Source organism: Tiliqua scincoides, chromosome 4, assembly GCF_035046505.1.
Source record: "Tiliqua scincoides isolate rTilSci1 chromosome 4, rTilSci1.hap2, whole genome shotgun sequence".
Taxonomy (NCBI): Eukaryota; Metazoa; Chordata; class Lepidosauria; order Squamata; family Scincidae; genus Tiliqua; species Tiliqua scincoides.
In genome coordinates, this window is record NC_089824.1 from 200,889,587 (window position 1) to 200,912,861 (window position 23,275).

At 43.4% G+C, this 23,275-nt stretch overlaps 1 protein-coding gene across 4 annotated transcripts in view; it reads right to left on the reverse strand.

The window, feature by feature from the left end:
- The window catches only part of LOC136647511 (thiamine transporter 1-like), a 36,598-nt gene extending 15,078 nt beyond the window's left edge, over window positions 1-21,520 (reverse strand). Inside the window, exons 1-6 of one of the 4 annotated variants that reach the window (XM_066623099.1) lie at window positions 21,206-21,520; window positions 16,340-16,807; window positions 12,355-12,577; window positions 10,000-10,192; window positions 6,759-6,900; window positions 2,951-6,186 (exon numbers count right to left, since the gene is read on the reverse strand). In XM_066623099.1, the coding sequence (XP_066479196.1) occupies window positions 6,058-6,186; window positions 6,759-6,900; window positions 10,000-10,192; window positions 12,355-12,577; window positions 16,340-16,807; window positions 21,206-21,403 (1,353 nt within the window). In that variant the 5' untranslated portion in view covers window positions 21,404-21,520 and the 3' untranslated portion in view covers window positions 2,951-6,057. Of the gene's footprint in view, window positions 1-2,950; window positions 6,187-6,758; window positions 6,901-9,999; window positions 10,193-12,354; window positions 12,578-16,198; window positions 16,808-21,205 lie in introns of those variants that run through there. The other 3 variants (XM_066623097.1, XM_066623098.1, XM_066623092.1) reach the window with 3 other exon arrangements.
- Window positions 21,521-23,275: the final 1,755 nt, after the last annotated feature.

The following is a 23,275-nucleotide window of genomic DNA, read 5'->3' on the forward strand; positions in this document are numbered from 1 at the left end:
TTATGGAGGAAAAGTCCATCACAGGTTATAGCCATGATGGGAATGTGCAACCTCCTGGTTTTAGAAGTAGGCTCTCCCTGAATGCCAGATGCAAGGGAGTAGCAAAAGGATACCAGCATCTTGTTGTCTTGTGCTCTCGGAGGCATCTGGTGGGCCACTATGAGATGTAGAAAGCTGGACTGGTTTTAGCCTCACCCGTCAGGGCTCTTATGTTCTAAAGTTTATTATAGCATTAATTACAGATAATGCTTATCATTTACAGATAATGAGAAGTCAGATCCCTGTTCCAACAGGCTTGCAATCTTTATGGATACAAGACAGACAACAGAGGAAGGGGAGGGAACTAGATATATGAATAAACTGGAGAAGAACCATCCTAAGCAGGTGTGGGTTGCGCCTTGGAGTTACCCTCATGTCTCATTTATGTCAGTTGCTGATCCCAATATGCAGTTCTTTCTAGACACAGCTGGTTCAATAGCAGCAGAGCTGTTTAGATATCAGTTCCTTATGTAGGCTACATTTACAGTTCTAAGATGAATAAGAAATGGGAAACCTCAAACCAATTTCAGTCTCATGTATATGGCTGGTATCAAATGGCAGCACTGCTAAAAGCATTTGTTGTAACATTATGATCAGTTGATCACTACTATGGATTCTGATCAAAGTTGTAGTAGCAGCATCATTTAAACAATGTTTTAACATGTTATACATTTCTGCACCTGAAATAGTTGTGCAATGAATGTATAGTTAAGATTTCAAAATTAAAATTGCTGTGTAAAATTAAAAACCACAAAGCAACCCCATTAACTAGAGTTGGTGAGGCTGAAAGCAAATGCCTCACGCTCCAAGCATCAATAGACAATCATATTCATGTTTACAAGGCAGCTCACTTTACATTATTTAACACTGAGCTCAATGTATTTCCGGTGCCCACAACACTCCCAGTCAGGACTTGCTGAACAGCACAAGCAACCTATGTGGTCACTACAGTGGCAAAATTTTTAAGAACATTCCAATGCTTCATCTAAGAAGCATGTCTTAACCTTACTAGAGAATGCTTGAGCATAACTCTGGGCACTTGTACAGACACACAACCCTGCAGTGGCATGCCAGCATCCTCGGCAAGCCATCCTGGGACACTCCTCTCAAATTACACGGTGCATCCATGTGGGTCACCATGTCTTAGCCAAACCCTAAAAACAGATGTGAAAGCTACGAATTCCTTTAGATGCCAGTTTTGCAAGTGATTTGTGTGCATAACATAGACCTTATGATGCATTCTATTTGAACCAGCTTTTGTAACCATAGGACAGAGGTGAGGCAGGCAAATACAGCCCCCATCCCAGAAGCTCTTTATCCTGCCCACATTATAATTGGGTTCTCCCAATGCCACCTTTTCAGCAGTGCTACTTTTTGGAGGCTCTGGGAAAGGAGATGGAAGGAAGCCTCCAAAGGCAAGGAATGCTACAGGGGATGGGGTAGATCAGGGGTCTCCAAACTTTTTGGCCAGAGGGCCGCATCAAATATCTGGTGTGGTGTTGTCGGCCAGAAAAAAAAAATATAAAATTTAAATAAATAAATTAGAGATGGAACTTAGATGAGTGAATAAATGGGCTCATTCATTCAACCTCTCTGGCCCTCAGAACACCCTCCAGACACAATCAGAGCACAGTTCTGGTCATGTTCAGTTGAATGGACCAGAGGCTTTCAAGGAACAAGAGGTTGGCCGTGGGTCGGAAAGAGGCTTGCTGCGGGCCGCATCTGGCCCCCGGGCTGGGGTTTGGAGACCCCTGGGGTAGATCAATGCTACTGAGGTGGTGGAAGATCCCAGTTTTCATACAGACCACCCCTTCAGCAGGGCTGCCTCTGCCAAGGCAACACTTCACAGAGAACATCTTAGCTGCTGCACTGCAAAGTGTGGACTTGGCAGAAGTGGCACTGCTGAAGGGCAGCCCACATGATGATTAGGCTCCCTCAACTTGATATGAGCTCTCTCATACCTTGAAAATATGATCAAAATTTGCCTATTTTATTTCATTTGCAGCTAATTTGCAGTGTGGAAGGGACTGTCACTCCCGAATTGGCCTTTTCAGCCACACTAGACGCTGTTCCAGAACCACCTTCCAGAGCGCGATACCATAGTCTTTCGAGACTGAAGGTTGCCAACAATAAACCACTAATGAGTTCCTACATGGAAACAAAGTGCTTATCTGCTTAATGTCGTCATTTCCAGGCCTTAGCAGGCACCATGAATGCTATTCAGCCACTATATGAAAGGATTTTGACACCCTGGCCATAGGAAATTAGGCAGACCTCTTCAACAGGCAGTCTGATTACCTCTGTCAAGGGCAGCAAGTTTTTTTTATTAAAGGCAAACAAATGAACTTAATTAGCAAAAACTGGGGCTCACTGATTCAGAATCTGGATTTTCTTTTCCGCATGGGATATATACTGCAGTTAAGAATTTAAGACTGTAACCCAAAATGCTTAGCATTACATCATCAACGGATGATTGTCCGGATCCCAAAGGATCTCCTCTATGGAGAACTCGTGCAAGGAAAGCGCCCTACAGGTAGACCACAGCTGCGATACAAGGACATCTGCAAGAGGGATCTGAAGACCTTAGGAGTGGACCTCAACAAGTGGGAAACCCTGGCCTCTGAGCGGCCCGCTTGGAGGCAGGCTGTGCAGCATGGCCTCTTCCAGTTTGAAGAGACACTTGGCCAACAGTCTGAGGCTAAGAGGCAAAGAAGGAAGGCCCACAGCCAGGGAGACAGACCAGGGACAGATTGCACTTGCTCCCAGTGTGGAAGGGATTCTCACTCCCAAATTGGCCTTTTCAGCCACACTAGACGCTGTTCCAGAACCACCATTCAGAGCGCGATACCATAGCCTTTTGAGACTGAAGGTTGCCAACACTTCACATCATCACAGAACAAGCCTGTAAAAATACTTAAAAATATACTTTTATTTGATTAAAAAATAGTTTTATAACTTGGACAGAATAAAATACTGACCCACAATCAAGCTGTCCTCACATTCTGCTTTTGAGTCTGCAAATCATTTTTCTGACAAGTTATTCTAACTTTAAAGTCCTTCAATAACACCACCTTGATATCTTGACAGCAATGCAAAATAACCTGAAACTGTATTTGGGCACACATTCATTAAATTGGATTAGTTAAGTAATCATACCAGCAATACAACTATAAGGCAAGTCTTGGGCAAGGAATATATCTGCCCACCTTCTAGTATCAATATTCGCCCATATATGAGGTGTTTTGTTTCTATAGTTTAGTTATAGTTAATATTCCCCACAGGAGAAACACAAAGGAAAGAAATATTCTTTACTACAAGTCATTTAGAGCTTGCAAATACATATGGGTTCTTGCCTTTTCCTTTTAATGCAGTGTTTCTGGGTTCTCTATAGAAAATGTTAAACAGATTGAGACAGCTTCTTAATTCCTCACGAGACAATTATAAACATTATTGTATGATGTAATCTGGATGAAGCATGGTCTTGTGACCAGTGTTCCCTCTAATTTTTAGCTTGAGAATGCAGAGCCCTGCAGTGGCTGTGTGGGGGCAACTCTTGCCATCTAGAGCAATGATGTCATCACTGAGCTCTGGAGCACCTTGAAGGAAGCTGTTCAATAAAAGCTGTGCAACTTACTGGGAAGGCTGCTTGTGACTAGATCTAGCTTATCCCTCAACCAGTGGAGGAGGCCTCTGTTATGGCCATGTGAGTTTAAACTCCCAAGCAGGTCACATGTGGAGCCTTGCTGCTCCATGCAGCTGGAAGGTGCTGCTGGCTCCGTTGTCCTCTTGTCTCCACCCTTGTGGAGGGGGAGATGGACAGGGGGGCTCTTTGGTACTGGGTTCAGCTCAGCTGCCTAAGATGCAAAATGAACATCTTTGGTTAGCCAACTGCCAGGCAAGGCAATTCAGAGCTCTCCACTAAGCAATTTAAAGGGGAAAGGGCAACTCAGAACACATGCTCCAAGCCTGCAGCCTACGGTGACAACCCCAGGTGCCCTCCCCAAGTGACAAGCCTGTCTGTCAGCTTATATGCAAGAGTCCAAAGTTGGAATTGTTTGCAAAGATGGACTTCCAAAGGTGATTTTAAAACAGAAGCAAATGTGAAGAAATTATGTAAATCCTTCCTAAGGAAGCCATTTCAAGGAATTTCTTCCTCCATCTTCAAACCCTCTGAAAGCATTCATATTGAAATGCTGTTTTAAAGTCTTTTTAGTTAATAGCAAGTTTCCTTACATTGTTTTTGCCCACTTAGATCACTATAACATCTTTATTCTTCCTACTTTTCTCACTGGATTGTGTAGCAAGGGGAGCACTGGATAGGCACATCTCACATGCTACAAACAAGACTTGTAAGGGCTTCTTCAAAGAGGATACAACATTTTTCAAACATTCAGCTTTTCCTACATGGAAATTTCCATATGAAATTCACATGTAGATTAAATGCATCCACCCACATATATGTGCATGGGTCTTATTTTCTACATATACATAAACTGGCAAGCACAAGTGGCAGTGGTTTCCCAAAGCATATTAAGTTCCCCATCATCACATGTGATGCCATACATGCAATTCTCAGCCACATAAAAGTGCTTCTCCATGTTCTCCGCTGAGCAATTTGATGGGAAAATGGCATCCCATCATACAGGCATGTTTAACACCCTCAGCAACACTAGCAAACACCACTGCAAGCCTGAGGCAAGGCCACCCTGTTAAGATTTATTCAACCCTAATTTGCAATTATTTTGTAAGTCACAGGAAATATATGTAGTCAAAGTGACTAGATGTGGAAGAGAAGGGAAGCAAGACATGTAATTTAGCAGCAGCTTCCCAATTTGCAAGATGCCCAACAGTGTGAAATCCCACCCTTGCCTATAAATGCAGGGATGGATGGAATCTAGGGAGTACTGCACTTACACACTTTTTCTATAAGCACACATGCTTCTGAGCTGTCTTTCTTAGAGTAGGAAAGCCCCATGTAGTTAATACTAAACAAAACCACCCAGTGGAACCATCCAGTTCCACAAATACATTTGTGCCTTAGTTAGAAGAACATTACAGCTACTGGTAGTTATGGTATTATTACCATGTTATTTGAACTATACAAAACAATATTGGTGTTACTTCATTCTTGCAAAGACTGTGAAAATCAGTCTTGTAAACAGCTTAATTCCTTGACCTCAAAGAGGCAGATTTCTTTGAAGGACTGAATGAAGACTAGAAGGGACAACTGACATTCTCAGGATGCCAAATTCAAATGGACAGTATTTCTTGTGTCATATACTCTATGACTTAAGATGTACTACTGATATTTCACAGGGTTAGCAGGTTACTCCAACTACTTCAATTTGATGGGTAGCAGTAACAAAAATAGTAAGCCTTTTTGGACAGCAAAATGCAGAGAAGACAGGACATGTAACAATGTGGAAAATGTTTGTGCATCTCGGTGTGCAGACCCCTTCAGCAGCTGTGAAGCATCACAACAAGTTTTGATGCCACCTCTGGTGATGACATCACCACATCATCCCCAAACTTCTGCGTTGCTGAGCTCTGTGCTGTGCACAGCTCAGCTGGGAGGTATGCAGCCGCACAACTGCACACCTTTGAGACAACACTGCTTGCAGGTCTATCACCAATTCTAATTCTTGGCTTACCACCCCAAGTTCCTCCAATGCACCCAAGGACTAGCCTCCCAACTGCACACACTGTAACAGCAAATACTAGGCTCATTGGTCTCAGGAGGGCAACAGACCAAATAAGCCTGCAGCATACATTTGGCTTTCCCAAGATACGCAACTCTGACCAATAAGGCATATTTTCAACTATATACAGGATATTCTTACTAATGTAAGATACAGTCTGTTCCAAGTTATTCAACTAATATAGTAAAAATATTGACTAAATACAATTCAGGTAACAGTTGTGCGATATCATCTGAATACATAATAAATAAAAACCAGCACATTTAAAATAGAGCTCCCTTCCCCAACACCAATGCTGAACAAGTCCATATTCTGCATTCTATGCAACATTTGCTGCCATTTCATTTCTCCTCTCATTCCTCTTCTGGTAATTCCTGATAATCCTGTATGTACCGCTGATGAGGAATACTACCGATATAGCAGCAAAGTACGCAGCATAGATCATGAACTGCAGAAAAGAGAAGGAGGAAGGGGAGAAGGTGGTAAACTGAGATGATAAATCCTATTAAGCTTTTTCAGGACCAACCCTACCATTAGGCAGAGAGAGTGGCCTCTGCCACTGATACTTCAGTTTGGGCTCTCATTAAAGGGCAACAAATTGTCCATTATTTACTCCATTTCATTTATTGTGTTGCCGTTCTGATTTCTGCCACAGGCACCAGGATGTTTTGTACCTGACTTTATAATAATGCATGATACAAGTCACATTTTGCTACACCATCCACTTAGGCATATTCAAATAGGAAGAGCTCTTCAAGCCAAAACAGGAAGTTCACTTTCATTCAAAAGTGTCAGCACCAAATTTCTCACACCTCGCCCCAGGTAGCAGCTCAGTCTAGGATAAACATTCCCACTGTCAGACAAAGGTCATCTAGTCCCCACTAAACAAAGGACATGCGAGTATTATTGCCCATCTAAATAGTCAACATGTTGAAATCAGAACAGCTATATCACACCTGGAAGGGAAACAAAGAGGCTTTACATACTTTCTTTCCTACTAGAGATAAAGCACAGCCTTACCTGTGTGAATATGTCCAGTCCAAGCCCTTTAGCATCAACAACAATGAACGTGAGTAATGTCTGCAGTGCCAGGGCAATGAAAGTATTGACACCAAACACAAGGCCATAACGCTCTACACTTAAATTGGCAGCAATCTGGAACCTTCACAAAAAAACAAAAGAAGGCATAGAAGATGAAGAAGGAGGAGATCACACTACTTTTAGGGCAGAGCCACACCTCTAAGTTAATTTTCAAATGTATTAGGGCCAAACTAAATGCTGTGATAACACTTCTGGTAGACTCAGAAATGCCTCAATTAAGTAGAATGAAGTGGGTGGAGAAACAGATTTTAAAAACAAGAGGCATATGAAGGCAGAGAAGTATAATTCTTCTCCTTCCTGTGGCTCATTTTACCATAGCCTCCCACATTCACCTCAGTTTTGAGTTACTTTTACTCCTGAAGTCCTACTTGGAAGAAAAGAGCCTGTAGAGGGGGGCTGAGAGGGAGATTAACACACTGTTGACATATTCCAGTCAAGCATCAAAGCAAAATTCAAAGCAGTTTGGCTGGTTCCACTATTCTAGCTCAATCATCTTAGGCATGTCACTATGTACATAAGAACATAAGAACAGCCCCACTGGATCAGGCCATAGGCCCATCTAGTCCAGCTTCCTGTATCTCACAGCGGCCCAGCAAATGCCCCAGGGAGCACACCAGATAACAAGAGACCTCATTCTGGTGCCCTGCCTTGCATCTGGCCTTCTGACATAGCCCATTTCTAAAATCAGGAGGTTGTACATGCACATCATGGCTTGTAACCCGTAATGGATTTTTCCTCCAGAAACTTGTCCAATCCCCTTTTAAAGGCATCCAGGCCAGGCGCCTTTAAAATGTCAATCTCAGTTTACTATCTACAAAATTGGAACCATGACCTAGTTCAGTGTTGGGAGTAAGAAAGATGCAGAAATATTACTTCCTAGGCACTTTATAAGTCATGTGCGCTTTGATCTTAAACAGTGGAGTGGAGGAGCTAACATGCAGAACTACAAGAATGGGAGCAAGGAAACTGACTGAAGGACTGAACACAACTGAGAAGAATCTAATGCTTTTTACCAAGTAAAATTTACTTGCAGAGACAAATGCCATTCTAGGTTGGATTAACCAAGCCATTAGATGAGGAAATTATAATGCTTTAACAAACCATGCCTCTATTAGGCACCGGTGCAGAAAGGACAGTCAGTCAATGAACAAGAGATAATTCAGTTTGAAACAAAGATTACTAGAGGTTGAAAACATGGGAAGGAATAGCTGAAGAAACTGTTTATTTTTAGTCAATATTCTAAGCATTTTAAGGCAATTATGGACTGCATCTACCAGGCAGCTGAGTGTGCAGAGGCAGAGTGTGCTGAGGCAGTAGAGTGCATGGTGCAGCAGCATCTAAGCTATTATACACACCACATGGCAGTAGAATCAGCCACCTCTCCTTGCAGCAGTTCTCAAGTTGCCAAGAGAGGGACAAGCTGCACTGGCTTCCAGTTAAAGCCCAATCCCCTGAAGGAGTTTTGATTGGGTCCAATAGACCCTAGGAAACATGAACAGGATTGCAACTTTAAATCAAAACTCTGGACTTTCCCCAGATCCTAGGACAGAACGCACTGGCAGAAATTAAGACAAGGCATAGGAAAAGCCTTTTCTGGAAGTTTTTTTGGGGGGTGGGGTGGGGGAGTACACATCAGTCATGATTGATGCCATTATAAATGTTAGCATAGAAACATCTAGCATTTGACTCAACTTCCAAATCCAAATTCCTCAAGCAAGAGATTCCATGTGAAGGAAATTACCTGTTCTGTAGATGAATGAATGGGAACCTCTTGAAAATATAATTTTCCACCCAGTAATTTAAATATGTCCTTGCTATTCTCATTTATAAAGCATGCTAAACATCAATACCAAGTTTAAATCAATCAGCTAAAATGCTCCTGGAGACAGGGGTGAGCAGTGAGGTTGCAAAGTTTGCAGACGACACCAAACTTTTCCTTGTGGTGAAGACCAGAAGTGATTGTGAGGAGCTCCAGAAGGAGCTCTCCAGACTGGCAGAATGGGCAACAAAATGGCAGATGCGCTTCAGTGTCAGTAAGTGTAAGGTCATGCACATTGGGGCAAAAAATCAAAACTTTAGATATAAGATGATGGGTTCTGAGCTGTCTGTGACAGATCAGGAGAGAGATCTTGGGGTGGTGGTGGACAGGTTGATGAAAGTGTCGACCCAATGTGCGGCGGCAGTGAAGAAGGCCAATTCTATGCTTGGGATCATTAGGAAAGGTATTGAGAACAAAACGGCTAATATTATAATGCCGTTGTACAAATCGATGGTAAGGCCACACCTGGAGCATTGTGTCCAGTTCTGGTCGCCACATCTCAAAAAAGACATAGTGGAAATGGAAAAGGTGCAAAAGAGAGCGACTAAGATGATTACGGGGCTGGGGCACCTTCCTTATGAGGAAAGGCTATGGCGTTTGGGCCTCTTCAGCCTAGAAAAGAGACGCCTGAGGGGGGACATGATTGAGACATACAAAATTTTGCAGGGGATGGACAGAGTGGATAGGGAGATGCTCTTTACACTCTCACATAACATCAGAACCAGGGGACATCCACTAAAATTGAGTGTTGGGAGAGTTAGAACAGACAAGAGAAAATATTTCTTTACTCAGCGTGTGGTTGGTCTGTGGAACTCCTTGCCACAGGATGTGGTGATGGCATCTGGCCTGGACGCCTTTAAAAAGGGATTGGACAAGTTTCTGGAGGAAAAATCCATTACAGGTTACAAGCCATGATGTGTATGCGCAACCTCCTGATTTTAGAAATGGGCTATGTCAGAAGGCCAGATGCAAGGGAGGGCACCAGAATGAGGTCTCTTGTTATCTGGTGTGCTCCCTGGGGCATTTGCTGGGCCGCTGTGAGATACAGGAAGCTGGACTAGATGGGCCTATGGACTGATCCAGTGGGGCTGTTCTTATGTTATGTTCTTATGCTCTGCCCAAAAGGCTTCTTCCCAGGAAAGTGATCTTACTTTCTCTATGCTTTTTACCTATACATGTTTCTGTGGAGAGACTGAAGTCTTCAGACATCAGCCATAGCCTACACACCCCCAATGTCAGTTTTGGTTAATTTCATTTCATTTATAGGCTCCTTTTCTGCTCAAACAGTAATACAAATAATACAGTGAGGACACCTATGAATGATTACAAAGAAATAGTTACGTTGCAACTGTGATGAGCAGCATGTAGATGATTCGGAATACAATGTACGATACGTAGCACACCCAGATGTTACGAACAGTGTCCATGACAAACACAGCCGCAGCAATGAAGAAGGAAAACAGGGCTAAGGCTATCTCACCCCAAGTAGCCCAAGATGTTTTTACATGACCCACAACAAACACAGCCACAGCTCCTATAAATACAAAACCCACAGAGTTAGTATCTGAAAATATCTTTGGCACATATTTTGAAAACATTTTTAGAAGAAATCTGCTAGCCATGAACAAGTTTGACAGACAAACCAGTAACAGCTTCATTAAATATTTCATCAAATACAGTTTCTTGATTTTCACAGAGGAAGCAGAAAGGAGGCAGAGATTAACACTTTGGCAAATCGACACCAGCATTTCCAAAATAAGAATTTTGATGCCCAACATTAAGTCATTCACAAGTTATTTTCCAATTATCTAACTTTTAACATTTTAAAGATGCATCCCTGTCATGGTACTCAAAGAATCGTACAACAATCTAAATGACAAAGCAAAAATCCAAAACAAAACTCAAAAAATAGTACAAATTTTAAAAAAATCATGATGTTCAAAATTACAGCTGACATGACATTTCCATTTCAGCCCAAGACAGACATCAAAGCCTGCTAAAACAGCCAAGTATTTGCTTCCCAGCAGATATGAATACAGAGATGGTCAGGCAGTTTTCCCTGGGCAGGGGATTCCACAGCATCAGTCAAGAAGGCCCCGTTTCAAGCCTTCATTATTCCAATTTCTTGGAAGGACAGTATCCACTCTCCATCTGAACTCATTGGAGAGGAATATGTGCATCATAGCACCCCTCTAAATGATCTGGATTCTGAATACTTCAAGCTTTTAAAATTTAAAACCAGCACAACCTGGGGGCCCACAAGAGTGTTTCCAATTGGGCTTCACAGTTCCTAAGGTCAACCCTGCAGCCCATCTCTGATATCGGTCTACATAAAAGGACTACTCAAAATGCCTTAGGCGTTTTTCCCCCAAAGAACAGACAGCTTTCCATCATCTTTTGCATCTGTAGTAACAGAGTCAAGTGAATGTAGTCATCCTAATTGGATGCATTTCACACAGGTTTACTGATAATTCAGTCTAAGTGAATTTAGATAGCCACCATAAAGGGATTATTGGCAGTCACCTCAAGTTCCACATATCACTTTAATTTCCACTGTGAAGATCCACAAGGAGAGTTTTGGTTTGTTAATGGATCAATCAAGCATTTTCCTGTGCTACCACCACACAATTTAAGTGGTGTTTCACTTGCTCTCTGCTTAAGGCACATTATAGTTCAGACTGCTCAGCTTCATCCAGGAAGGATCAAGTGGGTGTTAGATGATCAGTCTTGTTTTGTGGAAAGGATTGAACTTTAAGTGTCCAGTTTAGAATTCCAAAACAATATAAATTTATAAGCACTCCTATAGCAATTATAAAAAAATCTATTTACAGCAGTGATGGAAGAATCAAAGTGGTTTCAAACTGTATTTTTTTTGGGGGGGGGGGGAGAAACTGGGAGTTCCTTGTAAGCTTCCCAGAGCTCCTTAATAAAGAGATCCAGATGACAAGCATCCCTGAAAGATAGTTCAATTACCATTCACAGTCACAAGACAGCATTATTCTAACATACAAAATTCATGTGTGTCAACAATGAGGCCCAATAGGCTTGATAGGTGCTCTGTGTGAATTAACCATGCAGACCATGACCCCAGGACAACTGGCAATGCACAAGAGTTTGAGAATAGACTTGCCCAAGGGGGATTTTCTTGGTAGGTAAGTCAAGTAAAAGATTTTGGAAAATACTAGTTTACCACATAGCCGGATGGATAAGAGGCTCACCCCTATGGCTTTGCCTACTAAAAGCATCACTTGTGGGTTTATCATCTTTATCATCAAAAGCATCATCTTTAGGTTTCTAAAATTAAATGGTACGAAATAGCCCTTGAGGATATGGGGGATAGGAAGAAAACAGGTGGAAGGATATGTAGAATGTTTCTCAATCAAGACATTAGGAACATTACTCAATTATGGTTGTGCAGTAGGAATGTGTAACCAGAGCCATTTTGTTCCAAGTGACATTACATCAGACATACTCATGCGTTTAACAAACATTTCTACATATGCTGAGCACGTCTGCTTGTATGACTTTTCCAGGATGCTCCTGTAAGCATCATCTCCAAACAATTTCAAAACAGCAGGAAGCAGAAGTAATTGAGTCATCAGCACATCACATGAAACTCCCCAAACAATCGGATAGAGGTGTTTAGGCACTCGGATTTCTCCGCTGCATTACAAAACATCCGTTCTGACAACTTACCCAAAAGCGTGGAAGCAGCCTCTACACCACCATTGTAGATATCAGAGCTCCGAGACGGTAGCACCATTTCCCACAAGCCTTGAGCGTAGTTTATGACCTGGAAGTAGCCACATGTTGACAGTGCCCACCACACAGACCAGCACAGCAGTAGTCGGGAAGAATAACATCGCAAGAAATCCGCCCAGAGCTCTCTGATTACCTTCACAATATTCACTTTCAGCTCCTGTATAGATTAGCAACACAAGCATTCAACTAATCTTCTGTCCAACATCACTTGCAGCTACACGGTGTTGGTGGATGAGTATAAATTCAAATAACCTTGAAGAAAAATCTTCAGGAGAAATAAGCTGCAATGCCTCTAATTTTCTTCATTAGAAAGCTGGACCATTTGTGCAACATGCTACATTTCTGGGACAATATTACATATGGTAAGCCATCCTGGACAGCACCATTCCTATAGCAAAAAGACTGCCCAATTTACTGATCCTAAGTACAAACCACAGTAATGCATGATACCACAATTCTTTTTGATAATTCTGATAAATGATCTGCAAAAGCCACAACTTTTGCTAACTGAAAGATTCAGACTAGTCATTTGGATCTTAAGGTTTGGACAGCAAATACAACAGGCCACAAACCTATTATATGAATTGTCATCCCAAGTCTCTCTACTGCAAGACACAAGTGTTCAATTTGTTTGCTATATTACAGAACAGTATATATTTAACCCAGCCCAAAATAAACCATATTCCTGTTTAGAAGAGCCTCCAGTCCCCAAAGTCTTTTAACTTACACTCCTTTTGATTTTGGGCTTGGGCTCATATTGACAAAATGATGGAATGGCAGGGTGGAGGAAACAGAATTCCCTACAGAAATGTGTATCTAGTGTGAAGATAGACAATAGTAGTTGCTACTATCCAACAAGAACATCATCAGGGTCACCCAACACCTCTTACATTGTCAGAGAACACCAGACATGATAGGCTAATCTAAATACTAGAGAATTAAAGCAAGTTCCAAGACTGATGATTTTCTCAGGTATTAAGGCAGCAATAGGATTCTCCATCCTAAACAACAACTTCACATTCCACATCAGAATAAATTCAACAGTATTAAGCCATTTCTGCCTACATTGTATATACGTAACAGGGACCAAATGTGTACACCTGTGGGCCAGGCAAAAATGGATTAAACATGCTGTTTACTTTAAGTTGATCAGAAAGACAGAACTATTAACAGTATTTATATACCACTTTTCACCAAAAAGTTCATAGATGTTAGGGGCTGTATAACGAATGGCTCTTGCATTCTCAAAATAGTAAAGGAAGGAGGGTTAATAAAGTGTTCCCTTTCAGTTAGCTATCACAGAACAGCTTTGGCCAAAATACTGCTTCAAACAGACCTGAAGCTGGAAACAGTGGCTCTTGTGCCAAGGCTTAGAAAACAGTAAAACATATATGGACAAACACAACATAACCAAATCAAATTATATCAAGAGCTGATGACAATCAGATGTGCTGTTTTTCCCACTGGATAGGATGAATCATGATGCATGAATCACCATGAACCAGGGATTGCAAAACTGTTGCTATGTTATTAAATGGACATCATTCTGCTTAATGTTTGTTTATTTTAAAAAGAATGAATTCCTTCTCAATCATATATCCAGAATCATGTATTATACCTAAAGATTGTCTGCAGGACAACTCCAACAAGGAGGAGTTGGTAATCTATACCATTCTGGATTTTTAAGAATTAAAATATATATTCTAAGGCAAAAGTGCTAGATGCTGCGTGTTACCACAGAAGTAAGAAGTGCTTGCTAGCTATTAGCTAGCAATTTTCTAATCACATCAATTCTGTGTATGTCCCCCATGCTGTTTAACATCTACATTAAACCACTGGGAGAGGTTATCTGGGGATACAGAGTTGAGTGTCTCCAGCATGCAGAGGACACTTGGCTCTATCTCATTTCCATCATTAGTCAAGGAAGCTATGGAAGTCCTGAATCACTGACTCAAGTGGTTGATGGCCTGGATTAAGGTGAACAAGATAAAATTGGAACTGGAAAAGATAAAGGTGCTCCTAGAGAAGAGATTTTCAGCCCAGGAACTGGATTGTCATCATTTTGGATGTAGCTGCACTCTCCTTGACAAATCAGGCTCACAGTTTAGGTGTGCTCCTGAACTTAACCTTAAGTCTAAATCCCCAAGTAAGGGCTGTGCCCCAAACCACTTTCAGCCGGTTTTGGCTAGTACACCAACTATCGTCCTTTCTTGGATTGGGTGGACCTGGTTATGTTTACCCACACACTAGTGACAACTGGGTTGGACTACTGTAACGTTTTGTTTGAGACTGCCTCTGAAGACTGTTTAGAAACTAGCATTAATATAAATGCAGCCACCAGGATCTTGATTGGAGCAAGGGGTCGTGATCTCACACTCCTGTGAATTCATCTGCTTTGGCTGCCTGTATGTTTCAGAGTACAATTCAAAGTGTCGACAACGTGGCCTATAAAACCCTTAATGGTTTAGGGCTGAGGGATCATCTCTCCTCATACAAGGCTACCCATCCTGTGAGGTCACTGCCAATATCCTGTTGCAGGCACCATCACCAGTGAATATATGGTTGGTGTGATAGGGTCTTTCTTCTGTGGTACCCGACTTGAAATTCACTCCTAGTCAAGTTTCAATTGCTCCTTTAGTGACTTTTCAAAAGCAAGTCAAAGTGTGTTTTTGTGAAGCCTTTGGTTGATCTTTGCAGAAACGTGCATCGGGCAGCTGCTTCCACTCTACATGGGGCTGACTCTGAAGATGGTTCGGAAACTTCAACTAGTGCAGAATGTGGCTGCCTGTGTGATTGCTGGGGCTCATTGGTTTGACTTAGTCGGGCCACTGCTTTGGCAGCTACATTGGCTACCAGTTTGTCTCTGGGTTGAATTCAAAGTGCTAGTTTTACTTTTAAAGCCCTATACAATTTGAGTCCAGGGTATTTGAGACACCGCCTTTGTCCATATAATCCTACCCATCCTCTCAGGTCATCTGAGGGGGCCCTTCTGACTGTGCCACCACCAGTAGAGGTAAGGGGGTAGCAGCTAGGAATAGGACCTTCTCAGTGGTGGTGCCCCATTTATGGAATTCCCTTCCCCTGGAATTGAAATCCGCTCCCTCTCTGGAGACCTTTCAGCAGGGCCTCAAAACCTTATTTATGAAGGCTTTTAAATGACACTGGGGGCTGACATATATGACATATATATGTATATGTATATGTATATGTGGTGATCCTGGGGTTTTAATTGTTTTTAATATATATTGTTTTATTTTATGTTGATATTGTTATCCCGCACCAAAGGTGACTCAAGGCAGCTCTATATACAAATGGAGGCCTGTAGTAAATAGATCAGCATATCCCACTGGCATATTCCATTTGCACAAACCTTTACTCTAAAATTGTATGGTGCGTCTCACTATAGAGCATCTCACTTGGAGGAAGGAACTCTGAATTCAAATGTCACTCAGCAACTTTGGGTCACTCACCATCTCTCAGTCTAACACACTTCACAGGGGTAGGGGTGGTGGTGATAAACCTCATATGCCACACTGTGGCCCTTTAAGGAAAGATGGTATAGCAATATTTCTTCTTGGTCATTACAATAAATTTTAGCTTGCAATGGGGTTCCTCAGACATTAAAACAATCAGATACCTGAAAATCCCCAGAATTACCCAGGAGTGCCACAAGCAACAGAAGCACAGCAGGTTGCCATTGTTAACTAAGCTGACAGACAGTTCTCTATACCACTACAGACCTGTACCTTTCACTCCCCCTGAACAGCATAATGCTTACCTGATGCTCTTCAGGATGCTCTTCTACATTTAGAGGCACCTTTGACTCAACATCTTCCCACCCAGGAACCCTCTTTAAGGCAGGGCCATCCTGGATGATTGGTCCGTTTTTACAATCAACACCATTCCTTTCCTTACTGACCTGGCTGCTCGAGACGTGGTGAAAGAAAAGGCTTTTCTGTGGCATGGGCAGAAACCAGGCCACAGCAAAGGCAACTGATGCGGAGGTGAGAGATATCACATTCAAGTAAAACAGAGGCCAGCCAGCAACAGACACCAAGATCTGTCCAGCGATGGAGCCCACAGTATAACCCACAAGGGTAGCGCTTCGACAGTAGCTTGTGACTTTTTGGTACAAGGTCAGGTCCACAACACTATAGAGGTAGGAATAATAGGCTATTTCTGTTGCAGTTACCAATCCATAGAAGAATTCTAAGAACTGAAGGGCCAGCAGTTCTTTGGCATAAAGCAGCATAAACCATGTCACTATAAGAGTCAGTCCTTGTAGGAGGATTACTGGCTTGTAGCGGAGATAGTCTGTTAGCAGGAAGACGGGCAACAGCAGCACCAAGTACGAGTAAGTCCATACTGGATAAATTTCATTGAAGACCTGAAAGAGGAAGTGACCATGAACTTTTAAAAACTGAAAATCAGCATTCTGAACACAGATATTTATTTTTTTAATCCCACATTTTGTTTCCAGATGTGGGACTCAGGATGTGGCACCTTGACTGTAGCAGTTAAATAACAATCTTTGAAAAAAAAGAACAGTAGAACAATCCTCAAGCTACCCAACATTAAAAGTTTGTTCAAACGCAATAGCTTTGACATACCAATAAGTTGGGGAAAAGACTAGTGCCTAGCAAATATTTCTACAGAGGCTATTTCACAGCTTGCACAATCATGAAGGGCATGATGGAAGTCTGGGGGGGGGGGCACAAAGTGTCATGTAGAGATAAAATCCTTAGGCCAAGTGATGCATCCTGCTTCTGCTCAAACCAGAATCTGGGGGGGGGGGAAGGTAGCTACACCTTGAATGTCCCATCAACCTAACCAAGACCCTCAAAAAGAGCTCCTGCTTAGTCCTTATACTGTTCCCCTCTGCATGGTTTAGAAGAGCATTACAGAGATGTAATGCTATGTACCTTTAAAATGCTGGTGTTAGAATTTATGTCCCATCAACCCACAGACCATTCTCTGCAAGAGCAGCTGACAGCTGGGATCAAGGATCTTTGCATGTTCACTTGCTGAAGAGATAATTGGTGCTGGATTGAAAGAACCAGAAAGTGAAGTTTAAAGTGCTTGAGAAACATTGTCTTAAAGAGTTAGCTGCTCTGGCAATGCCCATTTAGAAACTGAAGTGGTGGGTGTGGGATTCATGTGTGAGCACATTCTGCCTTTCTAGTTTAAAGACTGACTCACTCAGGTGTATCCCATCCCAATGCATTTCAATGGTCATTTGAATGAAAATGCTTTTAAGAATAGCCAACATGTGTTGCCAGACATGTGTTGCTTCCTAATAGTAGGCTTTTATTCTTTTTTTGGATTTGTTTAGCCATTTGTAGACATTCCCTAAAGACAAAGGTATACTACAGGCAACCAATCACCCTGCATTTAATGATTTCCACTACTCATTTGGAAATGCAATGCATTCCAATAGGCTCAGAAAGAACCAATGCATTTCAATGGCCATTCCTCATCATTTGTTTTAGTATGTTCCCAGTAAGATACCAGGACAGAATTCCACAAAGTTGTGGGGGAGAGGTGCAGTTACTCAGGGCATCCTGAACATTGCTACTGCATTCACAAGCCTGGTTAACACGAAAAGGATTTTTAGAGACTTCACTCCAGAAAACAAGCATACATATCTGGAAGAATAAGAATTAGAATATGAGGTCAATCACAGATAATTAAAACAAGAGCAACAGTCATGGTAGCTGAGTGTTTTAATTTTCAGTTTTCTAAGATCTTCGCATTATTTGGAAGATCAAGGACATGGATAAAAGAAACAATGAACAGACTGAAAAACTTGTGGGACTGGATGTGGTAGGACCTTATCAAGAATCTCCACTATATACTGCTTCGATCTGTACCAACTAAGATAATATCATTCACATGAACTGTACTTCATCCACAGAGTGAACAGTTACTTAAGGTCAAGACAGCAGGTTGCATAACTCACTAACAGTATTTATGAAAGGTAATAACTATTCAACTAAAGAATGACACAAGCCATGACACTTGTTTAAGTTCTGCTTCTCAAATGTCTGATGACCAAACTGCATTACATGAAGCATGTCGTCACAGTTTTTGGGACTACTGCAGCAGAGAGGGGCTTTAACCCACAGTTATTTATAAATATGTCTCATTCCACAACTTCCCTCAAGCAGCTATCATTGGACCACTCATAGACAAAATTCCTTCTCACACTAGAGACTTTTAGCATTGCACAGGAGCAGCGCATCACCTGGAAGAGAATCCATCACTGGAGTCCCAGCATGGCACTTATTCTCTATTACAGCCTTGCAATGCTTACCCCCATAGGCAAGATTTTTAAGAACTTTACTTTGAAGGAAGCCCCATTTGTGGAATGGGACTTGCTCCCTAGAAAGCACGTTTATGGCTGGTCTTCAATTTGTTGCGACCTTCCCATTTGTTGAGATTTAGAGAGATTCCTACATCCATCTCACAGGAGTATTGAAATTGGCACTTTAATTGTTTCCTCAACTGGTTTCCTCCTACCCATCAACAGCCACCTTTAATTAGTGGTTTCTTGAATTCAAATACCATTTTTCCTCAGTATGTGAGGAAAACCAGAAACAAAAATGATTTTTTAAAAACTACACTAGTGCTTTGGCACTCCACAGGGGTGCTGCAACTGTATTTATAGCGGTAAGCGCACACACACACACACCCAAGTCTTTAAGACAAACACAAATTATAACGCATTGCAGCTATTGGATCCTCCATACTGAATGACTGGAAGATGGCAATTCCAGAGAAAATAGCTTCCCTGGAAGGAACCTGAACCTAGGTTGCACTGATCCCAGAGCATAATGCAATACAACAGTTAATAATGTTGCAGACTTAAGAAATGTTATTGTACTTTTAGGAGTAGTCTAACAAGTAGAAATCCACAAACCTACCTGTTACTGCCAGCGGTGTAGTGGCCAATTTTGAAATACAAGACCTCACCCCCCCCCCCCACACACACACACCACTAAGACAACAACAAAATCAAATAAAATGATTTAAAGTATTTTCTTCTATCACTTATTCCTGCTTTAAAAATTTACAGACCTAGCTCATTTCATCTGAAGTACTTTGAGTGGGTTAAATTACTTTTAACACAGACATAAAATTGGAAAAAATGGAATTTAAATATCTCAGAATCATATAAAATATATGTTAGAGTGCTAACCTACATGTTTACTCAGAAGCAACTGTGTTCAATTGAACTTATTCCCAATTAAATTTGCATAGAATTGTAGCCCAAATGTAACATGAACTATATAAAGTACTGGAAAGAGGACAACAGCAATCACCCTAAGAAAATTTCAGTTTGCCTCCTGCCGAGTCTGATGCTTCTACTTGGCTAAGGTCTTTCGGAAAAAAGTTTTAGAAGCCAGCACTAGAGCACTCCCTCTGATGACATCACCTTTCATACTGTAGGAAAAGTCCCCAAGTTCAGCTCCCCCCCTTCCGCTACACCCTTGGTTACTGAGCAGCACTTGTGCCGGTCCCTTAAGTTACGCTCTTTTCTTCTCCCTTTCCTACAACCAGCTAATGCCCTCATCCAACATTCCAAGGATTATAGTGGGACTCCACTCCAGACTTCTTGGCTACATCCCATATAATGCGCTACTCTATACCAGTACTCTTCAACCTTGAGGTTGGGATCACAATGGGGTCACCAATAGTCAGTTGTGGGGTCATGGCAACTTAATGGGAACAAAAGAGGTCAAAGACCACTGGACTAGAGCTCCACCAGGTAAGGGGCAGGCATCTGGTGCACCCCTTCAGATACCAGGAGACTGTGTCCCAGTCCTGCTGAGATTCTTAGCAATTGGGCTAAAATGGCTTTCACAAGTGCCAGGTAACTTTTTATGGTTACAGTGCTGGAAGGGCATTACAAGGGTAGTGAGGGGGAGGGGATGGATGGGTGCTTATGGTCCTGGGAGGAGGCTGGATCTATGGTGTGGCCCCCAGTTCATGCTTTATGAGACTCATACTTTATTTATGAGACTACTGGGGTCATGGCACAAAAAGGGTTGAAGATCACTGTTCCTGACCAGAAGCAAACCTACCCACCACGAGGAGTCTCAGATCTCAAATTAAGAACATAAGAGCCCTGCTAGATCGGGCCAAAATCCCATTTAGTCCAGCGTCCTGTATTTTATAGTGGCCCACCAGAAGCCTCAAGGAGCACACAAGACAAAAAGAGACTGGCATCCTGATGCCATCCCTGGCATCTGGCATTCTGAGAGAGCCACCTTCAATAATCAGGAGATTACACATACCCATTATGGCTTGTAACCCGTGATGCACTTTTCCTCCAGAAGTCTGCCCAAGCCCCTTTTAAAGGTATCGAGGCCAGATACCATCCCAACATCCTGTGGCAAGGAGCTCCACAGACTAATGACATGCTGCATAAGAACATTTTGTGTGTCCTAAGTCTTCCCCAACTCTCAATTTTAGTGTGAATTCTTGAATTCACAGTGTTAGAATCAGAGGCTGGGACCAAAACCTGACCTCAAACTTGATAAAGGGCTGAGTTTTAGGGCACCTTCCTATTCAGGTCTACTCAGAAGTAAGTCGTATTGTGCTTGATGGAGCTTACTCTCAGGAAAGTGTGGACAGGACAGAAGCCTCAGGGGCATGCCCACCCACACCTGTGCTAAGAGAAACGCGCTCTTTCCCGCTCGAAGACACGTGTCTTACTATTCACACGTGCAGGAGCCAAGCCCTGCAAGAGGGACAAGGTGGGGCTGGGAGCGAGGAGGCTCACCTGGGTCTCGGTAAGGTTCTTGTCCGGCCCCAGGAGGAACGCCGTGAGGAAGGGCTCCGAGGGCCGCAGGCTGTAGAAGAAGCCGTAGGCGCAGAGCACGGCGGTGGGTAGCAGCCAGCACACGCTCTCGGCAGCCCGCCCGCCGCGACAGGGCAGCACCCGGGACCGAAGCCCGCTCAGGACATCCTGTGCTTCCATCCACCGAGCCCCGCAGCGGGGCGCCTCTGTCGGAGCCTCCCTGCCTCAGCAGCAGCTCCACTCCGCTCCAAGCACGTGAGCCTCACTGCAGCCACCGCGCGAGCCACACGCAGCCAAAGGCACCTTGGCCCCACGCGGGGGAGGCGCCTCGGCCCCCGCCCCCACTTCCGGTTTCCAGGCGCTGCACCTGCAGTCAGAGCGGAAGCGGCGCGAGGGGAGTGTGTTGCTGGGGGCGTGGCTAAGGCGCGGTCCGTTGGAGGGCGGGGCCCTCAGACAGCTCAACGGCCGGAGGTGTGGTGGGGGCGTGGTTTCGGCTGTGCAGGTTTCTGAGAGGATGACTAGGAGGGTCGAAGGCTGCAGTCCTGTCCACACTTTCCTGGGAGTAAGCCCCAATGACTCTAATGGGACTTGTGAAAGAAATCAGACCTCCCTCCTTTATAGCCGGGTAATCTTTTTATTATCCCCTGGGGGCTGGGGATAAGAATAGGCCCTCAGTTTGGCTGTACTTGTTGTAAGAGGCGCCTAAACAGCCACCGGGTAGATGGGGCTCGTCAGCCTGGGAAGGCATCTCATCTGAGAGAAGGAAAACTCTGATCCCAAACCTCCACTGCCTTGTGGCTACATCCAGTTATGGAAAAGGCTTCAGGAGTCAACCTCAAGGCAAAAGCCGGAGCTGGAGTCCCTGAGGCAGTTCATGGCTGAACACAGTCACGTTCTGGCAACTCCTGCGACGCCGCTGGAACCAACCGTATTGGCCTCTGCCTTTCCATTGGACCATTCCAGCGACGTGGAGAGGGGGGATTTGCTGCATGGGTAACAGCCTATCCTCCATACCTACTTTACCCAGGCTTCACGCACTGGAGAGGACACTCTGTTCCAGAACCACCATTCAGAGCGTGACACCATAGTCTTCCGAGACTGAAGGATGCCAACACACATAATCTTTTTATTACCCTCAGGGTGATCGAGTAGCCATAAACCCTTATGGTCACTGAGCACCCGCAGATCTCTCCAAGACAGATTGCCAAATAGCTCTTAAACCGCAGAGCTTCCACTCCTGATAGCCAGGATAAATTCGGGGAACCCTCCCCTTGAGTCGTACTCCAGCTTACACCCCCTTGGGCTCAGCTTAACAAAAGGAGTAGGCTCCCGTACAGGGTCTCCAGGGTCCACCCCGGTCACACTGGATTGCCTCCCACAACCAGTCCCTGTACTCTCTTCCAATCCCAATAATCCAGTCAGTTGTAATAAGTAGGATTTATTGCATAAAGGCTTAAAACTGGGTTATACAGACAGCACTGCATAGTGAAAAATTTAAGAATTTAGGCAAAGAGTACAGCGATACAATACAACACTCAGTCTAATAAAACAATAACAACTACCTCCTAACTCTACCTATCACTCACCAAAGTCTTAGCATTCCAAAATCCGATCTAGCCCATCTTGCTGCAGTCAAGTTGGGTTCACGCCTGCCAAGGTGGTCAAGGAACTCAGGCCCCCTCAGCCAGAGACAAAGTCAGCCCAGCATAAGCGTCCCTCCCTCACCTTTATAGGTCTCCTGACCCATCCACCAATCAGAACTTGGTGCCAGCCGAACATTCTAGGGGTGAACATGCCACAAGCCTCCTTACTCATGATGGAATCCCCCCTCCCATCCCGAGACACTCACAGCTGAACCCTGTTGTAAATCAAGCTGGCCTTGGAGCCCACTTGGTAGCTTGGTACGATATCAGAGGGCCCTGTGAAGCAACCTCCTCCACAGTTCTCCCAGGCTTGGTATGCACTAATTAAGGTTGGATACAGCTGAGGTCTGACACTGGGGCCTACCAGCATGGCTGCAAGCAGATCTTTCTTTATTCAGATATTACCTGG